The sequence below is a fragment of the Bos taurus genome, chromosome 13, assembly GCF_002263795.3.
Source record: "Bos taurus isolate L1 Dominette 01449 registration number 42190680 breed Hereford chromosome 13, ARS-UCD2.0, whole genome shotgun sequence".
Lineage (NCBI taxonomy): Eukaryota > Metazoa > Chordata > Mammalia > Artiodactyla > Bovidae > Bos > Bos taurus.
In genome coordinates, this window is record NC_037340.1 from 27,972,371 (window position 1) to 27,996,776 (window position 24,406).

Sequence of the window (24,406 nt, forward strand, 5' to 3'; positions counted from 1 at the left end):
GCACTGTGAGGACCTCGTGATCTCTTTTTAGATGAGTCTCTGGTGAAATACATATATTCCCAGGATAAATCACCTTTCACCCACGGTGAAGCCAGGCTTTTCCCTCATTCTGCCATGATCTGGCAATATTCCCACCCAACCCTTCAATTACCAGCTCCTACCTTTCCAGGGTGTCCCATAAGCAAAGTAGGCATCATCCTGCTACTGTCTCCCTTCCATATGTGGTCCTGCTACATGGAGTGGATTTGAAAGCATGGGTAAACGGTCAGTCAAATCCATCTCACCTGCCCCCACTAAGTGAGGTTGTTGTCACTGTGCTACTGAAGGCTCGCATGTCCTCCAGCTGCAACATAGCCTAAGTAAGAAGATGTTTCCCTGAGTTCCTGACCCAGACCTTGGACTTGGCTGTGTCTACTTGCAAGTGAACTGATTAAGATTGGGTAGGACTGAGGGAGGAAAGGAACAGGCTGAGCTGACTCCATCTTGAAAAAGAAGGAGACAACATCTTGCACTTTTGGTGAGCTTTGGACCATGTGCCTGGTAGCCATGGGGATAACATACCTACAGCCAAACTGCCCTCCTGGACTGATAAACACCGGATTCCATACCAACATTTCCCATCGCCAAAAAGAATGTAATAATCCCCTATGTACTCAATCACCTTTGTAATCTTTATGGCACCCATTGGTGTAGGCTACAATGTATAACCAGTTGCCCCTTCTGATTATGAATCATGGCTGTAACCTGATTGTATCTCCCTTTAACACTTTTCAGGCTAGGTTTAAGGAATCTGGGGATGTGGGCTTGAGCCGTACACTTAAGGTATATAAGGTTTTCACAAAAGTCAGTTGGGGTCCTTGGCTAAGAGGAGACTCTGCCTTGGGCCCACCGGTGTAATAAACTGCACTCCACTATCTGCATTGTCCTTCTGAGTGAGTTTGTTTCCCAGAATGCGTGGCTATAACAGGACCACTGACCTTCCATCTGGGAATGTGCCAGTGTCTGCTAGATGAACTTTTGACACCAGAGGGCTGAATCCCATCCCCACTCAGTCTCTGCTGTGCTGTGCTTAGTTGCTCTGTTGTGTCCCACTCTTTGCGACCCCATGGACTAATACTGGAATGGGTTGCCATGCCCTCGTCCAGGGGATCTTCCTAACCCAGGGATCGAACCCAGGCCTCTCCCAATTTGCAGGCCATTTATCATCTGAGCCATCAGGGAAGCCCAAGAATACCACAGTGGGTTGCCTATCCCTTTGAGAGGGTAACAGATAGGAAGGCCAGGGGTCTCCAAACGGAGGAAATAGGCTGCAAGTAGCAGACATTTTTTTTTTCTCTCTCTCTTAAGCGGCAGGAGGAAACAAACTAGGGTTATATGTTTTCCCCTTCTCTATACACATTTAAAAAGAGGTTTCTCTTCGAAATTCTGTGTTGCCATAATGACACCTAGCTCCACCTGAACTTAACTTTTCTCAAACCGTGAGCTAACCAATGCACTTTTCTTATGGAAACATTTGTCTTAAGCTATATTAATGTCCTATGCTCTATCTTCAAGTCGGTTCCACCTAAAGGCTCAGAAATGATATGACCAGCCAGTATGTTATACTCATACATTTTTCTCCTAATCTATGTTAATGAAACTGTATATTTGTATGGAAATCTGCCTTTCTTCAAGATTCACGTCAATCATTTTATGGCCCGGGATGACTCACCTGGTGCCATTCTCTGAGTTTTGAGACATTTCCTTTCTTTAATTAGCCGACTGCTAGTACCTGTATAACATCCAGCTAAAGACTAGCAGGGGTGGGGGTCCTCTTTCTGCTCCTTCTGATGTCTATGTCAGAAGCTTTCTCTCTTGTATAGTTTAATGAAACTTTACTGCACACAAAAAGCTTTGAGCAATCAAGCTTCATTTCTGGCCCCTGATTGAATTCTTCTCCTCCGGAGACCAAGAATCCCAGCGTCTTGCGTGGTTCAGCAACAACCTTTCACCTTCTCCAGGGGAACGTCCTGACTCAAGAAAGCAACTGAGGCCTCCATCATTGCAGGTGGCTTCTTTTCCAGCTGAGTGATGTTGGGAAGCCCCAGTCTCTGGCAAGCGTCTCCACATCTGAACTTTCAGAGGCCGAGGCTTACTCACACCTGTGCACAATAATCAAGATGATACCTGACTGCACTCTCCCGGTTCCCTTTCCCCTGTGCTTCCATGCACTTACACATGGAGCACTCCCACACTCCTCCTTGGAGGAGGCCGACCTGAAACAGTTCTGTCTTTTCTCTTTGCTGTAAATCTCTGTTCGGAGCAGTTCCTCTTGAAATACATTTCTAGAAACTAGTGCAGAATGAACCTTGTTCAGTAACAGATGCTTGGATATTTGTTAGATGAACTAGTTGGCACAAGGCACACAGAAACGAGGGGAAGTGTCTCCTGACTGACTGGCTGCAGTTCACTCAGAACTGCACCAGGGAGATGACATTCTGCTGTCTGATTTTCCTCCTGAAGTCTAAGGTTTCAAATGTATTTTAAAGTTAGTTTGAACAGTTTCTTGCGAACAGTGTCCCATACATGCTGTTTATGCTGACTTTCCACATATACATTTTATTTCCAGTTATTCCATAGTCCTGAGAGCACGTCAGGGATTTTCATGTCTTCCCCAGTTTCCATCTGGACCTGAGCTTAAACTGGGTGTCCTTACAGAGAAACTGACAGAATCAGCAATCAACATGTAGGAAAACGCATGCTTTGCTTAAAGAAAGGGACCCTTTTCCTTATTCTGTTTTTCTTACTGAAGATTCAACCAGAATTTATAAAAAGAAGAATTATGACTCCTTGCTGCCGTCAGCTGGTGGAGAAATACAATGCTCTATTAAATTAAATCTCTGTAGCACATGCCACTTGATATCCAAACCAGAACTATTTTAAAAGCTTTCCTGGACCTTCAAAGAGATTAGGTTTCATTCATAAATGCTGAATGTTTTCAGCTGCTATGCTGAATATGAATTGACAGAGAAAGTTATTTCTCTGGTCTTCTTTCTTTAGACAAAAAGACTTGGAAAGATCCAGTCAGTTTTTTTAAGGCGCATGGTGGCCTAGAGAGGCCATGGAAGGAATCCTGTGTCAGAATGTGAGTTTCCACCCTTATTTTACACCCAGATGCCCTTCTTAGACCTTTTACTAAATGCATCTCTAATATTCATTGTTCCAGATTTGCAAAGAGATCTCACACAACACAATATTGGGAGGTGGTGGATTCTTTATTTCAGAGCATTAAACCTTGCTTGGGTAAAGCGTTAATTGAGTGAAAGAAACTGATCTAACCCACTTCTTTATGCATCACCTTTGTTATTTGCAACCCCAAGTTTTCCTTAAAACAGTAATATTTCACTTTTACTATTTTATATCCATTAAAGCATCCCACCATACTGCAGAATTACCCATGCGCAGTGAAGTGCTGCATCTGTGCACTTGGATTTTGTTAACATGGATAGAAACGATTACATCATCTCATTGAGAAAGATTTTTCTCTGACATCTTGTTCCACCTTGGTTTTCTTGACAAGAGTTTGAGCAAAGGGCTATTTCAAAGGTTGATTCTTTCTCCTTTCACAACACGCCCTCGAAATGTCCAAACATCCTGCAAATAATACCAAACACAATGAGTTTCTGGGAACTTGGATTTACCTATTCACCACAAGACAAAGATTTCTGGCATCTACTCATCATTAAATGGGGGGGAAAGACAGCCCTCCACAATAGTCATAAGGTAGTAAATAAAAACCACATTCTGAGACTCTAATTAATTTACTCACCAATATCTAAAATCGTGTTTCATAAGCCAAGACAGTGAGTCCTCACACTGTCATTATGCTTTGCTTGGCACTTGTGTTGATTAGAGGTGTTGGGACCTGCTGTTATGTTTGGTCACAAAACTGTTTAATACCTAAGCTCCTGCTGCCCTTGGTGATGTTTGCCTGCCCCATTCTGAGTGATCTGCTCCTGAAAATGATGTCCTACGCTACTGGATTGGTTTTTTCTTCTTTGTTCCTAATAAGACAATTCAAACTTTTTGCTTATTTTTCTGCAAACAGCAAAGTATGCTAGAAGAATAATTTTGGAATTGGACCTCCTCTGAAATCTCAGTCACTTAAGTAACTGAGGCCATTCTCTTGAACTCTTCATTTTCTCATGAAGAGTGTGGAGCTATCTCGACTGCTCCATTGAGTTTTGGTAAAGAAAAGGGACAGGGACATGCTTTTGTGCCTGCAAAGAACTCTATAGCAGAGTTAGTGTTGTTCTTTTAAGTAAAGTCCATAAACTATAGCTGAGACAGTCATGAAAAGAAATAGAGGAACTGATTCATTAGTACAACCCTGACAGACCTCAAACAGAATATATATGTTTTTTATCCTGCCTTAAAATTCAGGGTGTTGGATGGAAGACCCAAGTGGCAAAATAGGTTGCATTTCTAGGACATTTAATTGCTGGACAAAGGAAGGACAAGACTGTCCAGGAGATGCAAATGTGAGGTCAGAGCATCTTCAGATATGGGGATACATTCAGAGATTCTAGACAGAAAATGGCTCAAGGGTGGATGAAGACTCTTGAGGTGGGAAGTTTTTTCAGAAGGCTGTTGTTGGCATGCGAGGCTCTTCAAAGTACCGGGAGGCCCTGTGTTCTCATTACATTCAGTCTACTTGGGGGTCATGTCACCCCGAAATAGATGATGCATTTATGATTATCTAATAAGTTCAGCTTCTTGCTTCAGAGCCCCAAATATAATCACCTACAATACAAACTAACTTTATTTAGTTGCCTTGACTGATAATTAGTTATTGATCAGCAACAGCATGCAATATTCACCAGTAAAGAACAAACAATCTAAGTATAACAATGTTGTTAGTTGGCTTCACACCCCAATACAAAGTAAAAAGTTAAAAAAAAAAAAACAAATAATCTACAGTGATGTGTATTAATTAGGCAGGCATATGAAATACTGTCTTAACACCACTATGAAAAGCATCAGTGATTTCCCATCTGTACATATAGGCTGTCCTTAAATTCCCAGTGCAAACTGACCCAAACAAACACTTGCTTGAAAATTGCTTTCTTTACAAATAAAGGAGGCCTATGATTGACAGCCCAAACCATTTACAACTATGAGTTCAGAAAGTTGCTTTGTCTTCCATTTCCTCATCTCTGAATCTGCTATTTCCTCTCCTACCTGTCTGTTCTGGAACACGATGGCCTGCCCGAAGACTTAGAGAAACCAGGTCCCCCACACTGGGGAAGCAAGTAGTACAAACAAAACCCTCTGTCGTTCCTAGAAGGTCTCAGCAATGTTTCCAAAAGGAGCTGTAAACCTACACACTTTATACCTTCAAACTGAATCAGGTATGACACTATTAAGCATCTAAAGAACAAACTGAGATCTTTACTTTGTCTTTTCATACAAACATACCTTCAGAGTGACGTCTTTAAATCCATACTTTTTCCTGACTATATCAACAACTTCCTTTTCAATGTTTTCTTGACTGGTGCCCTCCACATCTATGTAGTGACAGTTGGCATCCGCAAAATGGCAGGAAATTGCCTGTGGAAATTATTATGATCCAAAATTATATGCAGGGCAGGGAACAGAATTATATAAGGAAGAAATCTTTAACTTTTCAGCATTTTATTTTTCAAATGAAGGATATTGCCAAGTCCTACTAAGGAATGTATTTCAGGGTTTCTCATCACCTCAGCTACAGAATTTAGTGGAGGGTGTAATGAGTTGGTATTTCAATGGCCACAGATGATGGGGGAAGAAAAACTGAAAAGACCTGGCAACAGAAAATAATACACAGACACCCCCTCTCCAATCTAAAGCACAGTTCCAGTCTGATAGCATTCACATAAAATACTCATCTTGTTTCCTTTTGAAAGTAAGATGGAAGTTACTTGGTTCTCCCCAGTCTCGAAGGACTTATAAACAGATCTAACTTGCAAGGTGATAGCTGAAACTCACCTTCCTTGCCACAAGTTAGTTCTCTTAGGGTGATTGCACCCATCAGAAGATCTGCCTACTTCTTACAGATTTCTAGGCAGTTGAGTCACAAAATTTATTTCCCATGGAAACCCTAATACTATTCTGCACCATATTGGAGCCTGAGGCAAAAGAGAAGACATGTACACTCCTACCTGTACGCTTTTATGCATTTTTCAATGGTTAATATTTTCCCAAACTGTAAATCAGTCAAAAATATTGAAAAACCATCAAGTTAGTATATTAAAACACACTATTTCCAGTGTAGTGCCTATATCTTCCTTTTGCACAGTTCTGGGTATCATGGTATTAGAGGGTCTGATCTTTTTTTAAAATTTTGGTATTGTGCTCACCATGGACTTTTTGGCATTAATTTTTATTTCTTTTAACTGGCATTAAGATATTATTTAACTGGATACTGAGTTTTTTGAGCCTCTGAGGGAACTGCCTTCTTGCCTCTGGCTCATCTCAGTCCTGTTGAGCCTGGTGGATATCTGAATGAATGGAGGATGAAATCTGACAACTAACCCTCAGCCACAGGGAAACAGAGAGCTGTTGTGATAAACTGGAAAGCTTCACTCAGCCCCAAAGAAGACACTAATATTTAGTATCAACAGCCATGTCATCCTAGGGAAATGTGAGCCCAGCATATCATCAGATCTGCTGAATTTTAGAGAAGCAAGAAATCTGGGCTCTTATGAGAAATTCTGTCAGTTTTTAATGTAAGCACTGATCTTATAAACCTGAAAACACTCTGAGGCTAAGGAGTGAAAAACATGGCCATATCTGATTTCTGGGTGGCCAATTCACACCTTCCTTTCCAATCAATAATATTTTAACCAATAGCAATAATATTACAGACGTTCCCCTTATATGAGCTGTATACCTTCCAAATGTTATTATTTGGTATGTATGTCTGCTTTTATCTTTTCCTCTGAAAACATGCTATCAGTTGCCAAGTAACTATGCTCTCTGTCTGGAGAAATTCCACGAATGTTCAATAGTGATGGCATCCTAAGGTCATCTAGCTTCTTACTGCTGAAAGCAACAAAGCATGAGGGAGACAAATATATTTCCTGGTAAATACACCAGACTAAAGGGCAGCTGAGTTAAAAGTTACAACTCCTTTAACTTTTCATGTATTGGGATACTTTTCTTCCTCATGCATTCATCTTCAAACAGTGCTGTGATGTGAATGTGTACCTTCCGGAATCCTTGACTTTTGTTCCGACCAGATCCATGGATGAGCAAAGGGTGAAAGAAGACGGTGTCTCCCTTCTCCATCACCAAGTGCACCCGGGCATTGTTTTTGTCATAGTCCTGGATCCCGTGGAACATGATGTTGACTCCTCCCTAAAAACACGAGAGAAGCCAAGTCCAAAAGTGAAGAAGCCAAGAATCAAAACTCTTATCAATGACTCATCAGGGAAAACAAACCTTCTCTAAGTTCTTTGAAGAGAAAGAGATAAATAAATTAGATATTAAAAAAACTTACATATACCAAACTTTCTCAGTTGACTGCTTTTAGAAAGCCATGTGTGAATCGTGAATTTTTTAGACCTGACGAAATATTTGGAATTTCCACCTATGGTTCATTACTGAATGATAACTGAAGACCCAGATCAGCTTTACATTTTGCGGGAATACAGAGACCACCTTTCCTGGTGAACCCATGCTCATTCTTCCCCAGCATGCTCTTCTCCTCACCTGGAACTTGTATCAATCACTACTCTATTACTCAGAAGTATCTCTGAGAAGCTAACTGTTCTCCCAACTCGCAGAGAGAAAATTCTCAGTCTTTTCTCAGCCCAGAAACCAAGTAGGTCAGATCCAGAGTAAAGAAAGAAGAGTAAATTAAAACATTAGCTTTTAAAATATTTTCCACTCCCTGTTTTTCCAAGTCAATCACTGCACAAAAGGAAAAAAACAAAAATCGTTGTTTGTTTTCAAACTATTTTCTAACAATTTTAAAAATATTTTCAAGGTTAGTTATTACATTAGATAATAGTTATATCTTTATGAAACAAACTGAGACGAGAAGTAACAACGTTTGCAATCTTTTATGGGTCTTTGGAGGAGAGCATCCCATTTCCTTTCCTAAGACTATTCCAACTCCAAATTCCATTTTGGGAATGACTGCTCCCTACTGCACTGTGTTGAGTCTTTGCCTCCTGCCCAATGTGGAAAGTGAGCAAGATAAGCTCGTCTCACCTCCCATTGCTGCTACTTTGAATCTGAGCAGATGACTGAAGCGACTGGACATTGTCAAGGTACATCTGGCCACTCCAGGTGCTGCAGCCCAACTGTTCCCACTGAAGAAGGACTTCCTCTTTCCTCCTCATCCTCCAGAGCTGGCAGCCTGCCCACGGATTCTGCATGTCCAAGGGGCCCTCCCTTCAGCTTGAGTCACTGAGAGCCCACTTCTATTGCTTGCACCAACCTTTCCTAAACCAAAACTTAACTGAAGAATTTCAGATTTTATAGCAGAATCTAGACTCAAGGTATTTTCACCTGGCACTAATCCTCAGTTCAAGACTTCTAACTAGTTGACACTGAAGTCCTGAAAGCCATATTCTTTACATCTCACAGAACCAATGTGTACTCTTTCTGCCTTAACAAAATGTGCTCTTCCCACCTTGATCATTATTACAGGATTGTGAGACCTTATTGCCTTACATCTAAATGCTATGGGAGTCCTCTCCGGTTTCTCTGTCTCTGGACTCCTATTCCTGCAATACATTCTGTGCCAGACCACAGGGTTATCATTCTTGAAGAAATGATTTGATCTCCTCACTCATGGGCCCCAAAGCACTGAACAGTCCTCCAGTATCACCAGCTGAATTGATAAATCATGGAACAGCCTCATAATGGAATACTGCTCAGTCCTCCCCAGAGCCTTTCTCTGCTGATCTCTTCAGGTGGAAGCAGATGATCCTCTTTTTTACTGAGAGAACTAACAGTCAGTGTGTACAACTCACTTGGCATACATATCTGGTGTTACTGTGTTTGTGTCTGACCTCTGCAGTTAGGCTTTATAATCTCAGATCTTTTATAGCATCACCAAAGTCCACCACTTTGGTTGGCCTTCAAGTACTTGTTGAAAGAATAAAGGTGATCGTGTGATCAGCCATCCTGGAATTTTCCCTGCTCATTTGAAATCCTAGAACAATGTTTTGCTAAGAAAGGAAATGTCATCTTATTGGCAAAGCTCCTTATGTATACTGATGTGAAATCAAAACAACAAAAGGTTCTGATCAAGACTCAGCCGTCTAGCAGACTTACCTCCCACTGGGGATAATCATGGGGTTGCAAGGGGCCTTTGTGTGTCCCTGGGAGCACAACCAGACAGCCATTGTTCCGGTCAATGTGCTCCATGGCTGTCCAGGCACAAACGATGCTATTGCTGGGCCTGAAGGGGAAATAGTGCAGATCCTGGTGCAAGGGATGACGGGATGTCTTCTTTCCTGAAACAGAATCTGTTGTTAAAATAAATAAACTTGAGTCCCAGTATTATTCTCCTCTGCCTGAAAAGCCAGAACAATGAACTATCCTTGCAAAAGCCAAACAGATGAGACAATACTGAAGAAAACCACCTCTATAGATGAGCACCAAATTAGAAGACTGCTGCTGCTGCTAAGTAGCTCAGTAGAGTCCGACTCTGTGCGACCCCATAGACAGAAGCCTACCAGGCTCCTCCATCCATGGGATTTTCCAGGCAAGAGTACTGGAGTGGGGTGCCATTGCCTTCTCCAAATTAGAAGACTGAATCAGCACAATGCCTCTGGATCCTGTGATTCTTTCTGGGTTTCTGGTAACCGAGGACTACTTACACTATTTTCTAGAAATCTGTGCATATGTCATCATCTCCACTGTGCTTTATTCCTCCCTAACTCTGGTTTGGGCACAGAGCTTAGCATTCTCCAAGTCAGCTCAGTCGCTCAGTTGAGTCCGACTCTTTGGGACCCCATGGACTGCAGCACACCAGGCTTCCCTGTCCATCAGCAACTCCCAGAGCTTGGTCAAACTCATGCCATCGAGTCAGTGATGACATTCAACCATCTGGTCCTCTGTTGTCCCCTTCTCTTCCTGCCTTCAGTGTTTCCCAGCATCAGGGTCTTTTCTAATGAGTCAGTTCTTCCCATCAGGTGGCCAACATATTGGAGAGTATTCCCCAAAAACGTTGACTAATTAGAGTGGTCAATCTGAGGCCTTCTGATAAACTTCTAAGTGGCTGATATTAAAAAAGTATTCCTTAATTAACTAAATATATAAATAGAAGGACTCTCAGAGGTTTCAGCACCAAACTAGAACCATTTGGTTCTGCCATCACTGTGGAGAATCAGAGATACTACACACACATTCACATTCTCCCCTAGAATTGCCTTCTGAACGTAGTTCCCCCAGGCCAGGGGATTTCTCCAGGCAGGACACCCAGGGAGGGAAAGGCCTGCTGATGTTAGGCTAAGCCTGTATGTAGGCTTAGCACATAAACCTCTCTTGGCCATCAGGACAGAGACAGAGTAGAAACAGATTAAAGATCTCTAATAGCTGATTTAGCTGAATTTCTCAGTGTGGCCAAGAGCCATCTGCATTAGTATCTCTGAGTATGGTTAATAAAATCCAGGTTCCTAGTTTCTATTTTCTGAATCAGTCTCTCTAGGAGGGAGGGCTTAGAAGCTACATTTTACCAAGCACAGAAAATTTTGAGAATAGCTATGGTATTTGATACATAAGTTCAGTTTTAAATTTGTTAGTAATAATACTGTCTTCAGATCAGGAAGCCAAAGTCCACACCCTCATGCATGGGTGAGAGTGGGTAACAAATCTTAGAGATGCTGAATATCAGGAGTCTGTGGGGTAGAGAGACAGTTGTGTTTTATTAAACTGCATCTTTCAGAAGCCACTTGTCTACAATCCCAGCAATAACCCTAGTTAACATCAGCATCGCTATTATACTTCAGTGTTGTTATGATGTAAGCTACTTTGAGACTTAAAGTATATATATTCATTTATGCAAAAATTAAGCAGTTGTGCACTTTGCTATTAGTTAGCACATCAATCTTATATAATTTAATTAAACACTTTTTTTTTTATTTGTTTGCTTTTGCTTTTCCTCTACCAATGAGAGCTCTTTACCAGAATCTGGAGGTTTGTTTATCAGCATTGTATGCATGGCCATAATATTGGGTCCAGTGAAGCACTCCACATATTTCAGAATCTAAGGAAAAAGGAGGGAAAAGTTCATGGGAAATCAGATGCACAAGTATGTGGCACAGAGTACATCTATCTATACTAGAACCCCGTTGGCAGTCATTTAAATCAATCAATCAATCAATATTTCACAACCTTGCAAACAAACCACGCAAAAGTGAGCAACTGGAAATCATCATAAACACTCTGAAACAGGCTTCTTAGAACCAGCTGAAAATCTAAGTGCTTCTTCTACAACAGAGTCATGAATTTCTCTGAGACACCAGCTACGAAGGGCAGGAATAAGACCTCCCATGAAAATGATGCCCAAAATGGCAGGGCCAGTTGAATGAAAAAGACAATGATGTTGTTCAGTCACAAAGTCGTGTCTGACCCTTTGCGACCCCATAGACTGCAGCACACCAGGCTTCCCTGTCCTCCACTGCCTCTCGGAGTTCACTCAAATTCATATCCATATTCAATCTCTAATTCTGTCTGACTACAAAAAGTGAAGCACATTCTATGGCTTTCACTTATATGATCTCTTCTGTATAAGGAATGTAGGCAATTTGAGTATAAAACACTTGAAATGTTACAAAAATCCCAGGAGTCTGGCCTAATGCTTGTTTTTTTAATAAAAAGTTTGTTTTTGTCATTCTGGGGGGGTATTCAAAAAATGGCAAAAGGGCTGTTCTTTTCATTTCTTTTTTTAATTTTGATGGGGTATAGTTGAATTATAAAGTTGTGTTAGTTTCAGGTGTATAGTGAAATGAAAGTGTTATACACACACATATATACACTAAGATTCTTTTCTCATATAGGCCATTACTGAGTACTGAGTACAGTTTCCTGTGCTATACAGTAATTGTTATTAGTTGTCTGTTTTCTATACAGTGTGTGTATGTGTCAATCCCAATCTTCCAATTTATCTCTCCTAGGCTGCGATTTTCTAAATGGTCATCATTCAAGAGCCATCCTCAGATTTTCTGTCCTGCTTTGCAGAACTTCCCAATATGTTTAGCAGATATTCTCCCTAGGTCTTATCTTAGTCTTATCCTGATTAATAAAATTCTTCAACTCATGGGTTTGAGGTGCTGGTTCATTTTTCCAATATATATTAAAATAAATACATAGCTATTAGAAGAATACCTACCTCGTAAAAAATCATTGCATGAACCACCAGACACATGGTTTGCAGGTTACGGAAGTAGGAACATCCTGACAGACATTCTACCACATGCTGCCTATAATTTCCAGCTTTTATCATGATCCACCCACACAATTTTCATTTCCAAAACAGGACGTGAGGTTGGGAAGAATGTGTGGTTCAGAGAGGCCACTTCCCTTCTCGTCCCCAACTCAAGAGGCCGGACCTCCCAGATGCCTCAGCTGTGCAGTCTTCAAGAATCAGACTTTCTAACAGCACTTGGGGTATAAGTTCTAATAAGTATTTTGTGCAAAGTGTCCTTTTTAACCATTCTAAATGACTGGTCAGAAACCATAGTACAGGACTTCCTTATGCTACAGTGGATAAGAACCCCACTGCCAGTGCAGGGGACATGGATTTGATCTCTGCTCCAGGAAGATTCCACACACAAGGAGCACCTAAGCCCACGCACCACAACTGCTGAGCTCCAGCTCTGGAGCCTGAGAGCCGCAGCGAGAAAAGCCAACAAAGAACCAGCTTTTGGCTTTGTTGATTTTTGCTATGGTCTCTTTTGTTTCTTTTGCATTTATTTCTGCCCTAATTTTTAAGATTTCTTTCTTTCTACTAACCCTGGGGTTCTTCATTTCTTCCTTTTCTAGTTGCTTTAGGTGTAGGGTTAGGTTATTTATTTTACTTTTTTCTTGTTTCCTGAGGTATGCCTGTATTGCTATGAACTTTCCCCTTAGCACTGCTTTTAAAGTGTCCCATAGGTTTTGGGTTGTTGTGTTTTCATTTTCATTAGTTTCTATGCAAATTTTGATTTCTTTTTTGATTTCTTCTGTGATTTGTTGGTTATTCAGCAGTGTGTTGTTCAGCCTCCATATGTTGGAATTTTTAATAGTTTTTCTCCTGTAATTGAGATCTAATCTTACTGCATTGTGGTCAGAAAAGATGCTTGGAATGATTTCTATTTTTTTAAATTTACCAAGGCTAGATTTATGGCCCAGGATGTGATCTATCCTGGAGAAGGTTCCATGTGTGCTTGAGAAAAAGGTGAAATTCATTGTTTTGGGATGAAATGTCCTATAGATATCAATTAGGTCTAACTGGTCTATTGTATTGTTTAAAGTTTGTGTTTCCTTGTTAATTTTCTGTTTAGTTGATCTATCCATAGGTGTGAGTGGGGTATTAAAGTCTCCCACTATTATTGTGTTATTGTTAATTTCTCCTTTCATACTTGTTAGCATTTGTCTTACATATTGCGGCGCTCCCATGTTGGGTGAAAATATATTTATATTAGCCAGACTCATCAAGAAACAAAGGGAGAAAAATCAAATCAATAAAATTAGAAATGAAAATGGAGAGATCATAACAGACAACACAGAAATACAAAGGATCATAAGAGACTACTATCAGCAATTATATGGCAATAAAATGGACAACGTGGAAGAAATGGACAAATTCTTAGAAAAGTACAACTTTCCAAAACTCGACCAGGAAGAAATAGAAAATCTTAACAGACCCATCACAAGCATGGAAATTGAAACTGTAATCAAAAATCTTCCAGCAAACAAAAGCCCAGGTCCAGACGGCTTCACAGCTGAATTCTACCAAAAATTTAGAGAAGAGCTAACACCTATCCTGCTCAAACTCTTCCAGAAAATTGCAGAGGAAGGTAAACTTCCAAACTCATTCTATGAGGCCACCATCACCCTAATACCAAAACCTGACAAAGATGCCACAAAAAAAGAAAACTACAGGCCAATATCATTGATGAACATAAATGCAAAAATCCTTAACAAAATTCTAGCAATCAGAATCCAACAACACATGAAAAAGATCATACACCATGACCAAGTGGGCTTTATCCCAGGGATGCAAGGATTCTTCAATATCCGCAAATCAATCAATGTAATACACCACATTAACAAATTGAAAAATAAAAACCATATGATTATCTCAATAGATGCAGAGAAAGCCTTTGACAAAATTCAACATCCATTTATGATAAAAACTCTCCAGAAAGCAGGAATAGAAGAAACATACCTCAATATAATAAAAGCTATATATGACAAACCCACAGCAAACATTATCCTCAATGGTGAAAAATTGAAAGCATTTCCTCTAAAGTCAAGAACAAGACAAGGGTGCCCACTTTCACCATTACTATTCAACATAGTTTTGAACGTTTTGGCCACAGCAATCAGAGCAGAAAAAGAAATAAAAGGAATCCAAATTGGAAAAGAAGAAGTAAAACTCTCACTATTTGCAGATGACATGATCCTCTACATAGAAAACCCTAAAGACTCCACCAGAAAATTACTAGAACTAATCAATGATTATAGTAAAGTTGCAGGATATAAAATCAACACACAGACATCCCTTGCATTCCTATACACTAATAATGAGAAAACAGAAAGAGAAATTAAGGAAACAATTCCATTCACTATTACAACAGAAAGAATAAAATACTTAGGAATATATCTACCTAAAGAAACTAAAGACCTATATATAGAAAACTATAAAACACTGGTGAAAGAAATCAGAGGACACTAATAGATGGAGAAATATACCATGTTCATGGATTGGAAGAATCAATATATTGAAAATGAGTATACTACCCAAAGCAATTTATAGATTCAATGCAATCCCTATCAAGCTACCAACGGTATTCTTCACAGAGCTAGAACAAATAATTTCACAGTTTGTATGGAAATACAGAAAACCTCGAATAGCCAAAGCTATCTTGAGAAAGAAGAATGGAACTGGAGGAATCAACCTGTCTTACTTCAGGCTCTATTACAAAGCCACAGTTATCAAGACAGTATGGTACTGGCACAAAGACAAAAATATTGATCAATGGAACAAAATAGAAAGCCCAGAGATAAATCCACGCACATATGGACACCTTATCTTTGACAAAGGAGGCAAGAATATACAGTGGAGAAAAGACAATCTCTTTAACAAGTGGTGCTGGGAAAACTGGTCAACCACTTGTAAAATATTGAAACTAGAACACTTTCTAACACCATACACAAAAATAAACTCAAAATGGATTAAAGATCTCAACGTAAGACCAGAAACTATAAAACTCCTAGAGGAGAACATAGGCAAAACACTCTCCAACATACATCACAGCAGGATCCTCTATGACCCACCTCCCAGAATATTGGAAATAAAAGCAAAACTAAACAAATGGGACCTAATTAAACTCAAAAGCTTCTGCACAACAAAGGAAACTATTAGCAAGGTGAAAAGGCAGCCTTCAGAATGGGAGAAAATAATAGCAAATGAAGCAACCGACAAACAACTAATCTCAAAAATATACAAGCAACTCCTACAGCTCAACTCCAGAAAAATAAATGACCCAATCAAAAAATGGGCCAAAGAACTAAATAGACATTTCTCCAAAGAAGACATACAGGTGGCTAACAAACACATGAAAAGATGCTCAACATCACTCATTATCAGAGAAATGCAAATCAAAACCACTATGAGGTACCATTTCACGCCAGTCAGAATGGCTGCGATCCAAAAGTCTACAAGCAATAAATGCTGGAGAGGGTGTGGAGAAAAGGGAACCCTCTTACACTGTTGGTGGGAATGCAAACTAGTATAGCCACTATGGAGAACAGTGTGGAGATTCCTTAAAAAACTGGAAATAGAACTGCCTTATGACCCAGCAATCCCACTGCTGGGCATACACACTGAGGAAACCAGAAGGGAAAGAGACACGTGTACCCCAATGTTCATCACAGCACTGTTTATAATAGCCAGGACATGGAAGCAACCTAGATGCCCATCAGCAGATGAATGGATAAGAAAGCTGTGGTACATATACACAATGGAGTATTACTCAGCCATTAAAAAGAATACATTTGAATCAGTTCTAATGAGGTGGATGAAACTGGAGCTGATTATACAGAGTGAAGTAAGCCAGAAAGAAAAACACCAATACAGTATACTAACGCATATATATGGAATTTAGAAAGATGGTAACAATAACGCTGTGTGCGAGACAGCAAAAGAGACACTGATGTATAGATCAGTCTTATGGACTCTGTGGGAGAGGGTGGGGAGATTTGGGAGAATGGCATTGAAACATGTATAATATCATGTATGAAATGAGTCGCCAGTCCAGGTTTGATGCACGATACTGGATGCTTGGGGCTGATGCACTGGAACGACCCAGAAGGAGGGTATGGCGAGGGAGGAGGGAGGAGGGTTCAGGATGGGGAACACAGGTATACCTGTGGCGGATTCATTTCGATATTTGGCAAAACTAATACAATATTGTAAAGTTTAAAAATAAAATAAAATTAAAAAAAAAAAAAAAGAAAAGCCAACAAAATGAGAATCCCATGCACCTCAACTAGAGAGGAGCCCATGCGCAGTAACAAAGACACAGCACCAGCAAAAATAAATAAATGAGAAAAAAATAATAAACTCTTTTAAAAATGAAACTGTAATACATTCACGCAAGGCATTACTATGCAATAGTTTACAAAGTATAAAGTAGATCCATAGATACCAATGGAAAGATGTCTCTCTCATATGTATTACCAGTGGAAAAACCAAGGTGACAACCAGGATGCTTCCTGTTACACAAAAGGTGGGGTTATACAAATATGCTTGATTATACCTGAAATGGTTCTAGATGAATACGTAAAACTGAACAGTGAGTGGTGCAGGGGGTGCGAGAATTTCCTTTTTCCTTCATGTCATTCCACACTAGATATTTTCATAGCTATGAACTACTTTTAAAGAATAATTTTTTAAAAACCTAGTTTAAATTTAAAAACAGATACCTCTACTGACCAGATTCATAAGACAAATTGAAAACAATCTGCAATAGGTAAACCTTAGCACTTTTATCCCTGTGGACATGCCTGTAGGGAGTGTGAGAAGGCTCTCTGTTTACCACAGAATTCCTGTTCTTCTCCAGCAAAAATAGCAAAATTATGAGGATTTCTCAGTCTTGGCACTACTGACATTTTGGGCTGCATCATTCTTTGTTTGCTGCAACAGGCTATTATCCAGCATCCCTGGACCCAGTGGCATGGATCCGGATCTCTATGCATTAAAACCCACCACCCCTCCTGCCTGACAAGCAAACATGTCTCCAGACATTTGCAAATGTCCACCTCTGATTAAGAACTACTGCTATAGGGCCCCAGTAGAAAAGGGCAAGAGTCTAATCCTTTGCGACCCCATGGAATGTAGCCTGCCAGGCTCCTCTGTTCATGAGCTTTTCCAGGCAAGAATACTGGAGTGGTTTGCCATTTCCTTCTCCAGGGGATCTTCTCAAACCAGGGATCGAACCCATGTCTCTTAAGTCTCCTGCAGTGGAGGGGGGTTCTTTACCACTAGCGCCACCTGAGAAGGCCCGTAGAAAAGAGCAAGATAAAATGGAAACAAAAAAGTTACGAAGATTTCAGAGGCAGACATGCAGATGGGCTATTAGCTTAAAGAGAAAGAAAGCACAGGAAGGTCTTGAACCTCAGGGAGGGTGCAGTATCTGAAGAGTTCCTCATCTTCTTGGAAATCCTGGACCTTGGAAACCACTTTCTCACTTGGCACATATTCTGATTTTGTGATGGTGACATCTCTCATCACCGACAATCCCAATGGTTTCACCTCCTTTCTGCAGATTCTTTCAAACTCATTCCTAGAAAATTCAATTGGTAAATGATGTCAGTACCATAGGCGATAAGCACCTGCCTGGCCTTCCACTTGTTCTGTGGAAAGACTCAAAGACCTGGGAGTGGTTTCTCTGCACTAAATGGTCCTCAAGCCCCAAGTCGAACAGTTCTGATGACAGGAAGGAGAAAATGGCCAACTCAGAAGTGCCCGCCTCCTAACTGTGGAGTTGAAATTCGCTACCAGAATTTGAATAGTCCATAGCTTAGTGGACCAGTGGGGAAATATTTGTGATTTGGTTTCATCAGAACAAAAGAGGAAACACCTCCCTAGCATCACCATGCACTAGGTAGGCCCTGTTCAACGAACTCTGTCTCTACTTTACCTATTTAGTCCTAAAACCACTCTAGTGCATAAGTACTGTTATTTTCCCCATTCTGCAGATATAGAAACAGGCATGGAAAAGTTAAGGAAACTGCCCTATATCTACAACATTAACTGAAGAGACTGAGATTAAAGCCACTCTGGCTTGAACCTAGGTTCTAACAAGCCACTTCCTAACAAACCCGATCCCTGAAAAATATCTGAACACACACAAGGTAATCCTACTCATAGTCCCTTGCACACACACAATACACATTCCTGTTATATATCAAAGAGTGTTACTGTACCTAAAGCGTTGAATATCAGCATCAGACACCAAATTTTTAATGACAAGAAATCCATTTTCTTCATAAAATTTTCTCTGTTCTAGGCTTAGAACATTATTCTCCCGGGTATACCTAAAGGAAAAGAAAAATCTCAGATAAGTCCAGTTTAAAAATGATAACCTTCATGTCAATGTATGGCAAAACCAATATAATATTGTAAAGTAATTAGCCTCCAAGTAAAATAAATAAATTTATATTAAAAAAATAAAAATCATAACCTAACAATATTTATCAAGAACCTGACAAATGTTTGTATTCTTCCACTCAGCACTTTTATTTCTAGAACTTTAAAGAAATAATCTGAACAAATTTTCAGTTTTAAATCCGAAACGTTAATTACTGTCACCAAGAAATGGAAGAATAATTAACTGGTTATATTATATCCTTTCAATGGGATATGACTTGACATTAAAAATGAAGAACATATAATAGCAAGGACAGTGCTTATTAAATTAAAATGTGATGACAGTGATGTAAAACCAAGACACTATTTGTTTAAAACAAGAAGACTATAAAGAAATAAAGCCAAAAGAAATATGTTTCACAGTGATTGCCTTTATGTAATGGCATTATGAATGATTTTTTAAATTCACCCTATTTTATGATTTTAAAATATATTCTGTAATGAATATGTATGGTTTTTCAGAAAGGAAACAAACAATATACTTTATGTTTTTAATTGTCTGCTTCATGTATTTACGGAAGAAATCAAAGTAACAAAATCTAAATAAGTGTAGAGCACACACATAAACTCAAATCCCCCTGTCTATTCCTCTGTTTTGGAACTCTGACTCTATGAGAATATTCCACGGAGATCAATGTCTTCCACTTCAAAGGTGACTTTAAGATAAACCAAAGATGCTAGCTGAGATATCAGAGTGACCAAAAAAAAAAACCTGGCTAATTTAAACGAGATATACCATGCCTGAATTTTATAAAATAAACTTATGCACTTTGTGATGTTTTCCCTTCTTTCTAAATTTTAAAATACACATAGAAAGTGTCTTCAAAAATTTCCATAATTGTTCTAATGAGAACAAGTCCTGGATTCAGAGGATTTGTATAATGAATTCTTATCAGTCAATATGTATTTTATATCTGAGTTATCACTGGGGAAAAAAAGTTTATATACATTGTATGGCTAAGAATTAAAATTATATCTACTTACTGGAATTGTTGAGGATGGAAACTGGCAAGAGAACCAACCCCCGAAGTGTGGTGAGCTATCTAGGATGTGATTTAAGGCAAATCAAGTGAAGTCCAGGCATCACCCTTCTAGAATCAACCCACCCTGGATTGGTTTTCACAAGGGAAGACCAGCCCTACACAGTCATCAGGCACACTGACTACACACCAACACTCGGATGCACTATTGCTTAGATCGTCTCATTTCACAATAGCCTAAGGAGGTGCCTGGAAGCTAAGAGCTTTATTATGCCAACTGCACAGAGCAGAAACCCTTGGCTGGGGTCAGGGTTCAGTAACTGGTCCAAGGTCACCCAGCAGAAAACAACTGAGCTGAGACTTGACCAACATTGTATTCATACTTTCCATATATTTTATTCCCCCTGGATATTTCTTCCACTAAACTACTGAGTGAATAAAAATGGAAATTTTTTTTTCTATTCTATTCTATAAATAAGGAGAATCATGTTCTATTCAAAAGAAGTTTTTCTCTTAGTGGGAGTTCATCCAAAATATTAGAAACAGGCTGGTCATTAAAAAAAAAAAAAAAAGAACATCTTTATAAAAAATTTTTGCCAACTCTGACTCAAGAATAAGCACCTGTCAGTTTAGTGGAGTGCCCCTCTGTAAAGCACTGCTTCTCAGAAGAAGTGGGTATGACGGGTGTCAGATTCACCCAGAGAACTTTTTCAAACCCCTACTAGAGTTCAAGCTTCAAGATGCTACCCTCAGTTAAAAAAATCACTCTGCCTTGGGATTGACACATCCACACTGCTATATTTAAAATGGATAACCAACAAAGTCCTACTGTATAGCACAGGGAACTCTACTCAATGTTATGTGGCAGCCTGGATGCGAGGGAATTTGTGGGAGAACGGATACATGTATATGTATTGCTGAGTCCCTCTGCTGGTCTACCTGAGACTATCAAAATTGTTAATCCACAGATTCCAATATAAAATAAAAAGTTTTTAAAATCACTCTGAGAGAACTAAGTTGCATCTTTCGGTTGTATTGAGGCTGGAAAATACTTGGAGAATGAATGGGGTAAAGAAACACTGCTGCTGCTGCTGCTGCTGCTCAGTCGCTTCAGTCGTGTTGGACTCTGTGCGACCCCATAGACAGCAGCCCACCAGGCTCCCCCGTCCCTGGGATTCTCCAGGCAAGAACACTAGAGTGGGTTGTCATTTCCTTCTCCAAGACATGGAAGTGAAAAGTGAAAGTGAAGTCGCGCAGTCGTGTTTGACTCTTTGCAACCCCATGGGCTACAGCCCACCAGGCTCCTCCATCTGTGGGATTTTCCAGGCAAGAGTACTGGAGTGGGGTGCCATTGCTAGTTGCTTTCAATTTAAGATCTGCAGCATACAGCCTTTCACAGGCCTCTGAATTACCTGCGGTTTCTCAAAAGAAAAAAAAAGTTCATAAAATAAACAATGACTCCAAGAAAAATATAATCCACATAGTACAGTATCATTTCTAAATATCTTAAAACGTCTAAAAGTTCCTTCTAGTTTTCTATCCAGTCATCACCAGATGATTGACTTAGGATCTCATTTGTTTTGGTCATTTTTTTCATTGTTTCTTTAGCTGAAAGAGCTACGTTCTGAATGACACTTCACATAAACATGTTATCCTTTTTCAATGATGTCTGTATCTAAGTTGGGACAATATAATAGTCAAGAAGATGGGAATTCCCTGGCAGTCCAGTGGTTAGGACCCGGGCCTTTCACTGCCCAGCGCCTGGGTTAAGGCCCTGGTCAGGAAACTAAGATCTCACAAGTCTCCAAAGTGGAAAAAGGTGGAGAGGGGGGCCAAGAGTCAGAATTACTAGCTACTGTCTGTTTTCCCCGAGGGAGAGAGTTAACATCTTTGTCAGATGTTCTCAACAAAATGAAGCTGCCAGGACAGTCCAGACATTAGCCTTCCAATCCTTTTCTCCTCTCTCCCACTCCTGCATTATGGTTTTTATTTTTGTTATTGTTGTTCTTGGAGAATTTTCTTAGTATGTGAAAACGTTTACAAAGCTAATAATCATTTACTATGTTTACTATACAAAGCTAGTAAACCTGGAAAAAAATGGATGCAAAAATCTGTACAGTACAGCATGGTCCTGAATATGTTATTATGCAATTATGTAAATATATAGAAAAGAAACAGACCAAAGTGTTTACAAATAATAATCTGTGAGAAATGGAATTATGGGTTATATAGATTTTCTTCTTTGTGTTTATCTGCATTTAAACACTGCACTGTTACTTCAAAATTTATTCCTTATTTCTTAAAGGAATAATTAAGGTTGGGAGGAAATTGTCACATAATTTCTAGTAGTTTCTTTAAGCCTAAACCACACTTATATCCACTGAAAATTTAGTGAATTTAGGCAGAGACGCTCACCACTTCTGGCTATGTAAATTGAAATGAATTAAAATGAAAACTTCAGTTCTTTAACTGCACTGACACATTTCAAGTGCTCATAGCCACATTGAACCCTACCGGCAAAGAACATTTTTCCACCATCACAAGGAGCTTGTATTCGACAGTGCTGTTCTAGGAAATAGAGATGAAAAAAAAAAAAAAAAACAAGCTCTGACCTCAACACTATTATAACTAAGTCCAGTGAGATCAGATATTAAATTTTAGGGAATTTTCTGTCGGTCCAGTGGTTAGGACTCTGTGCTTCCACTGCAACAGGCACAGATGGGTTCAATCCCTGCTGGGGGAAATAAAAGCCTCCGTGCTGTTAGCTTGCCCTCCCTCCTCCCACCCTGGCAAAAAAAAAAAAAAAAGAACACAATTAAAATTTAAAAATAATAACAGACTGGACCCGGAAACCTTAATCTACTTCCAGTTATATCCAGGCCCAATGTACTGGCACTTCTCACAACTAAACTATTAATAGTATCACACTAAGTGAAAACAGGTTGCTAGTCACACTCCCAGGCATTTGATACCACAGGTCTAAGAGGAGCCTGAGTACCTACATTTCTAACAAGTACCTAGGTAGTCCTGCTGCTGCTGCTCTGGGGACCACGCTTTGACAACCACTGGTTCCATTAAATGACCTTGCTCAGGAAAGTTAATTTCTCCTAACCTCAAATGCTTTCTCACCTGTAAAGTGAGATTACATAGTCACTTGGGTTCCCTTTACCAGTTTGTGGAGGAGATTTTAAATTTATAACGATTCGAATACGTCAAGGCTTGGAACACAGTTGGGAGAGCAACAATGGAAGTAAAAGAAACAGTATAATCGTTTTAGGAGAAATTTCAGAACTAAATATAGCAGAGCAGAGTCTAATCAGGTCACTTGGCGGGGCGGGGAAACCCAGCCCGTGCTGTGCGCCCTGAATGAGATCACTGAACACGCAAAAACAATTCTGCAAAGCAAGTTGATTTCTGACGCCCACAGTGACATCTCTCTGGATCCAACACCGGTGGCGCACAGATTGACTTGGATTCATTTCAGGCCTGATCAGGAGCGGACACAGGACACCCAGCCCTTCTCCAGGAAACAGTGTAAGCTTCACCTGGCTCGCCTGGAGAAGGAAGAGCTGGGGGGCAGCTCCACCTCGAGAGGACCCCTCGGCTCCTCCAGGTGGCTCTACGCCCCGGGTTCCGTCTCTGTCTCTCGGCAGCCGGACGATCAGATGTAGTCAAGTACACAAAGTGCAGGGCAGCAGAGAGAAGCCCTGCTTGGACTTCGCACCCTCCCTTCCCAAAGCCGGGAACAGAGGGCCAGGAAGATTACAGCGACGCCACTCCAGGAGCTGGAGCCAGCAGCCGCAGCCCCACCGGGCGGAAAAGTCCCCTCTTGGGCCTTGGGGACCCGTAGCGCCCGAAAGAGATGTGATCATAACGGGGACAGAGACTGCGGAGCCAGGAAGAGCCAGCGGGGAGGTTATGCAATGCGCCCTGAAAGCCGCCACCCTTCACGCTCAAACCTCGCGAACCCAAAGGATACAATGGTCCCGGCCGAGCGGCAACCGAGGTGTCGCAGCAAGACAGTCAAGCGCGCGGAAGCTCGGTTTCGGTCCATGGCCGGAGGGCAGTACCTGGCGCCGGGCCTCCGGGTACTTAACTCAGTTGGGGGGCCCCGCCTTCTCTTAGAGGGAGGGGCGTGGAGCGGACGTGGCTCGACGAGGAGGCGGGGCTAGGGTAGCACCGCCTCCCGAGTTGGCCAGGGCGCTGCGCGCAGATTCGCCCCATGGGCCTCCCGCGAGGGTGTTTCCTGCTAGAGCTTATTGCTTTTGAAGTGAAGTGAAGTCGCTCGGTCGTGACTCTTTGCGACCCTATGGACTGTAGCCTACCAGGCTTCTCCGTCCATGGGATTTTTCAGGCAAGAGTACTGGAGTGGGTTGCCATTTCCTTCTCCAGAGGAACTTCCCCACCCCAGGGATCGAACCCAGGTCTCTTGCATTGAAGGCAGACGCTTTACCGTCTGAGCCACCAGGGAAGTCTATAAAATGAAAGTCGCGTAGTCGTGTCCAACTCTGCAACCTCATGGACTATATAG

The 24,406-nt window shown here is 40.7% G+C and overlaps 1 protein-coding gene across 1 annotated transcript; it reads right to left on the reverse strand.

The window, feature by feature from the left end:
• Positions 1–3,235: 3,235 nt before the first annotated feature.
• Positions 3,236–23,943, reverse strand: PHYH (phytanoyl-CoA 2-hydroxylase). The gene is given in 9 exon segments (NM_174142.2): positions 3,236–3,633; positions 5,458–5,589; positions 7,228–7,377; positions 9,307–9,488; positions 11,161–11,242; positions 17,861–18,029; positions 18,673–18,783; positions 19,880–19,938; positions 23,855–23,943. Coding segments are annotated over 9 exon segments (1,014 nt in total). The 5' UTR covers positions 23,930–23,943; the 3' UTR covers positions 3,236–3,579.
• Between the last annotated feature and the right edge of the window lie 463 nt (positions 23,944–24,406).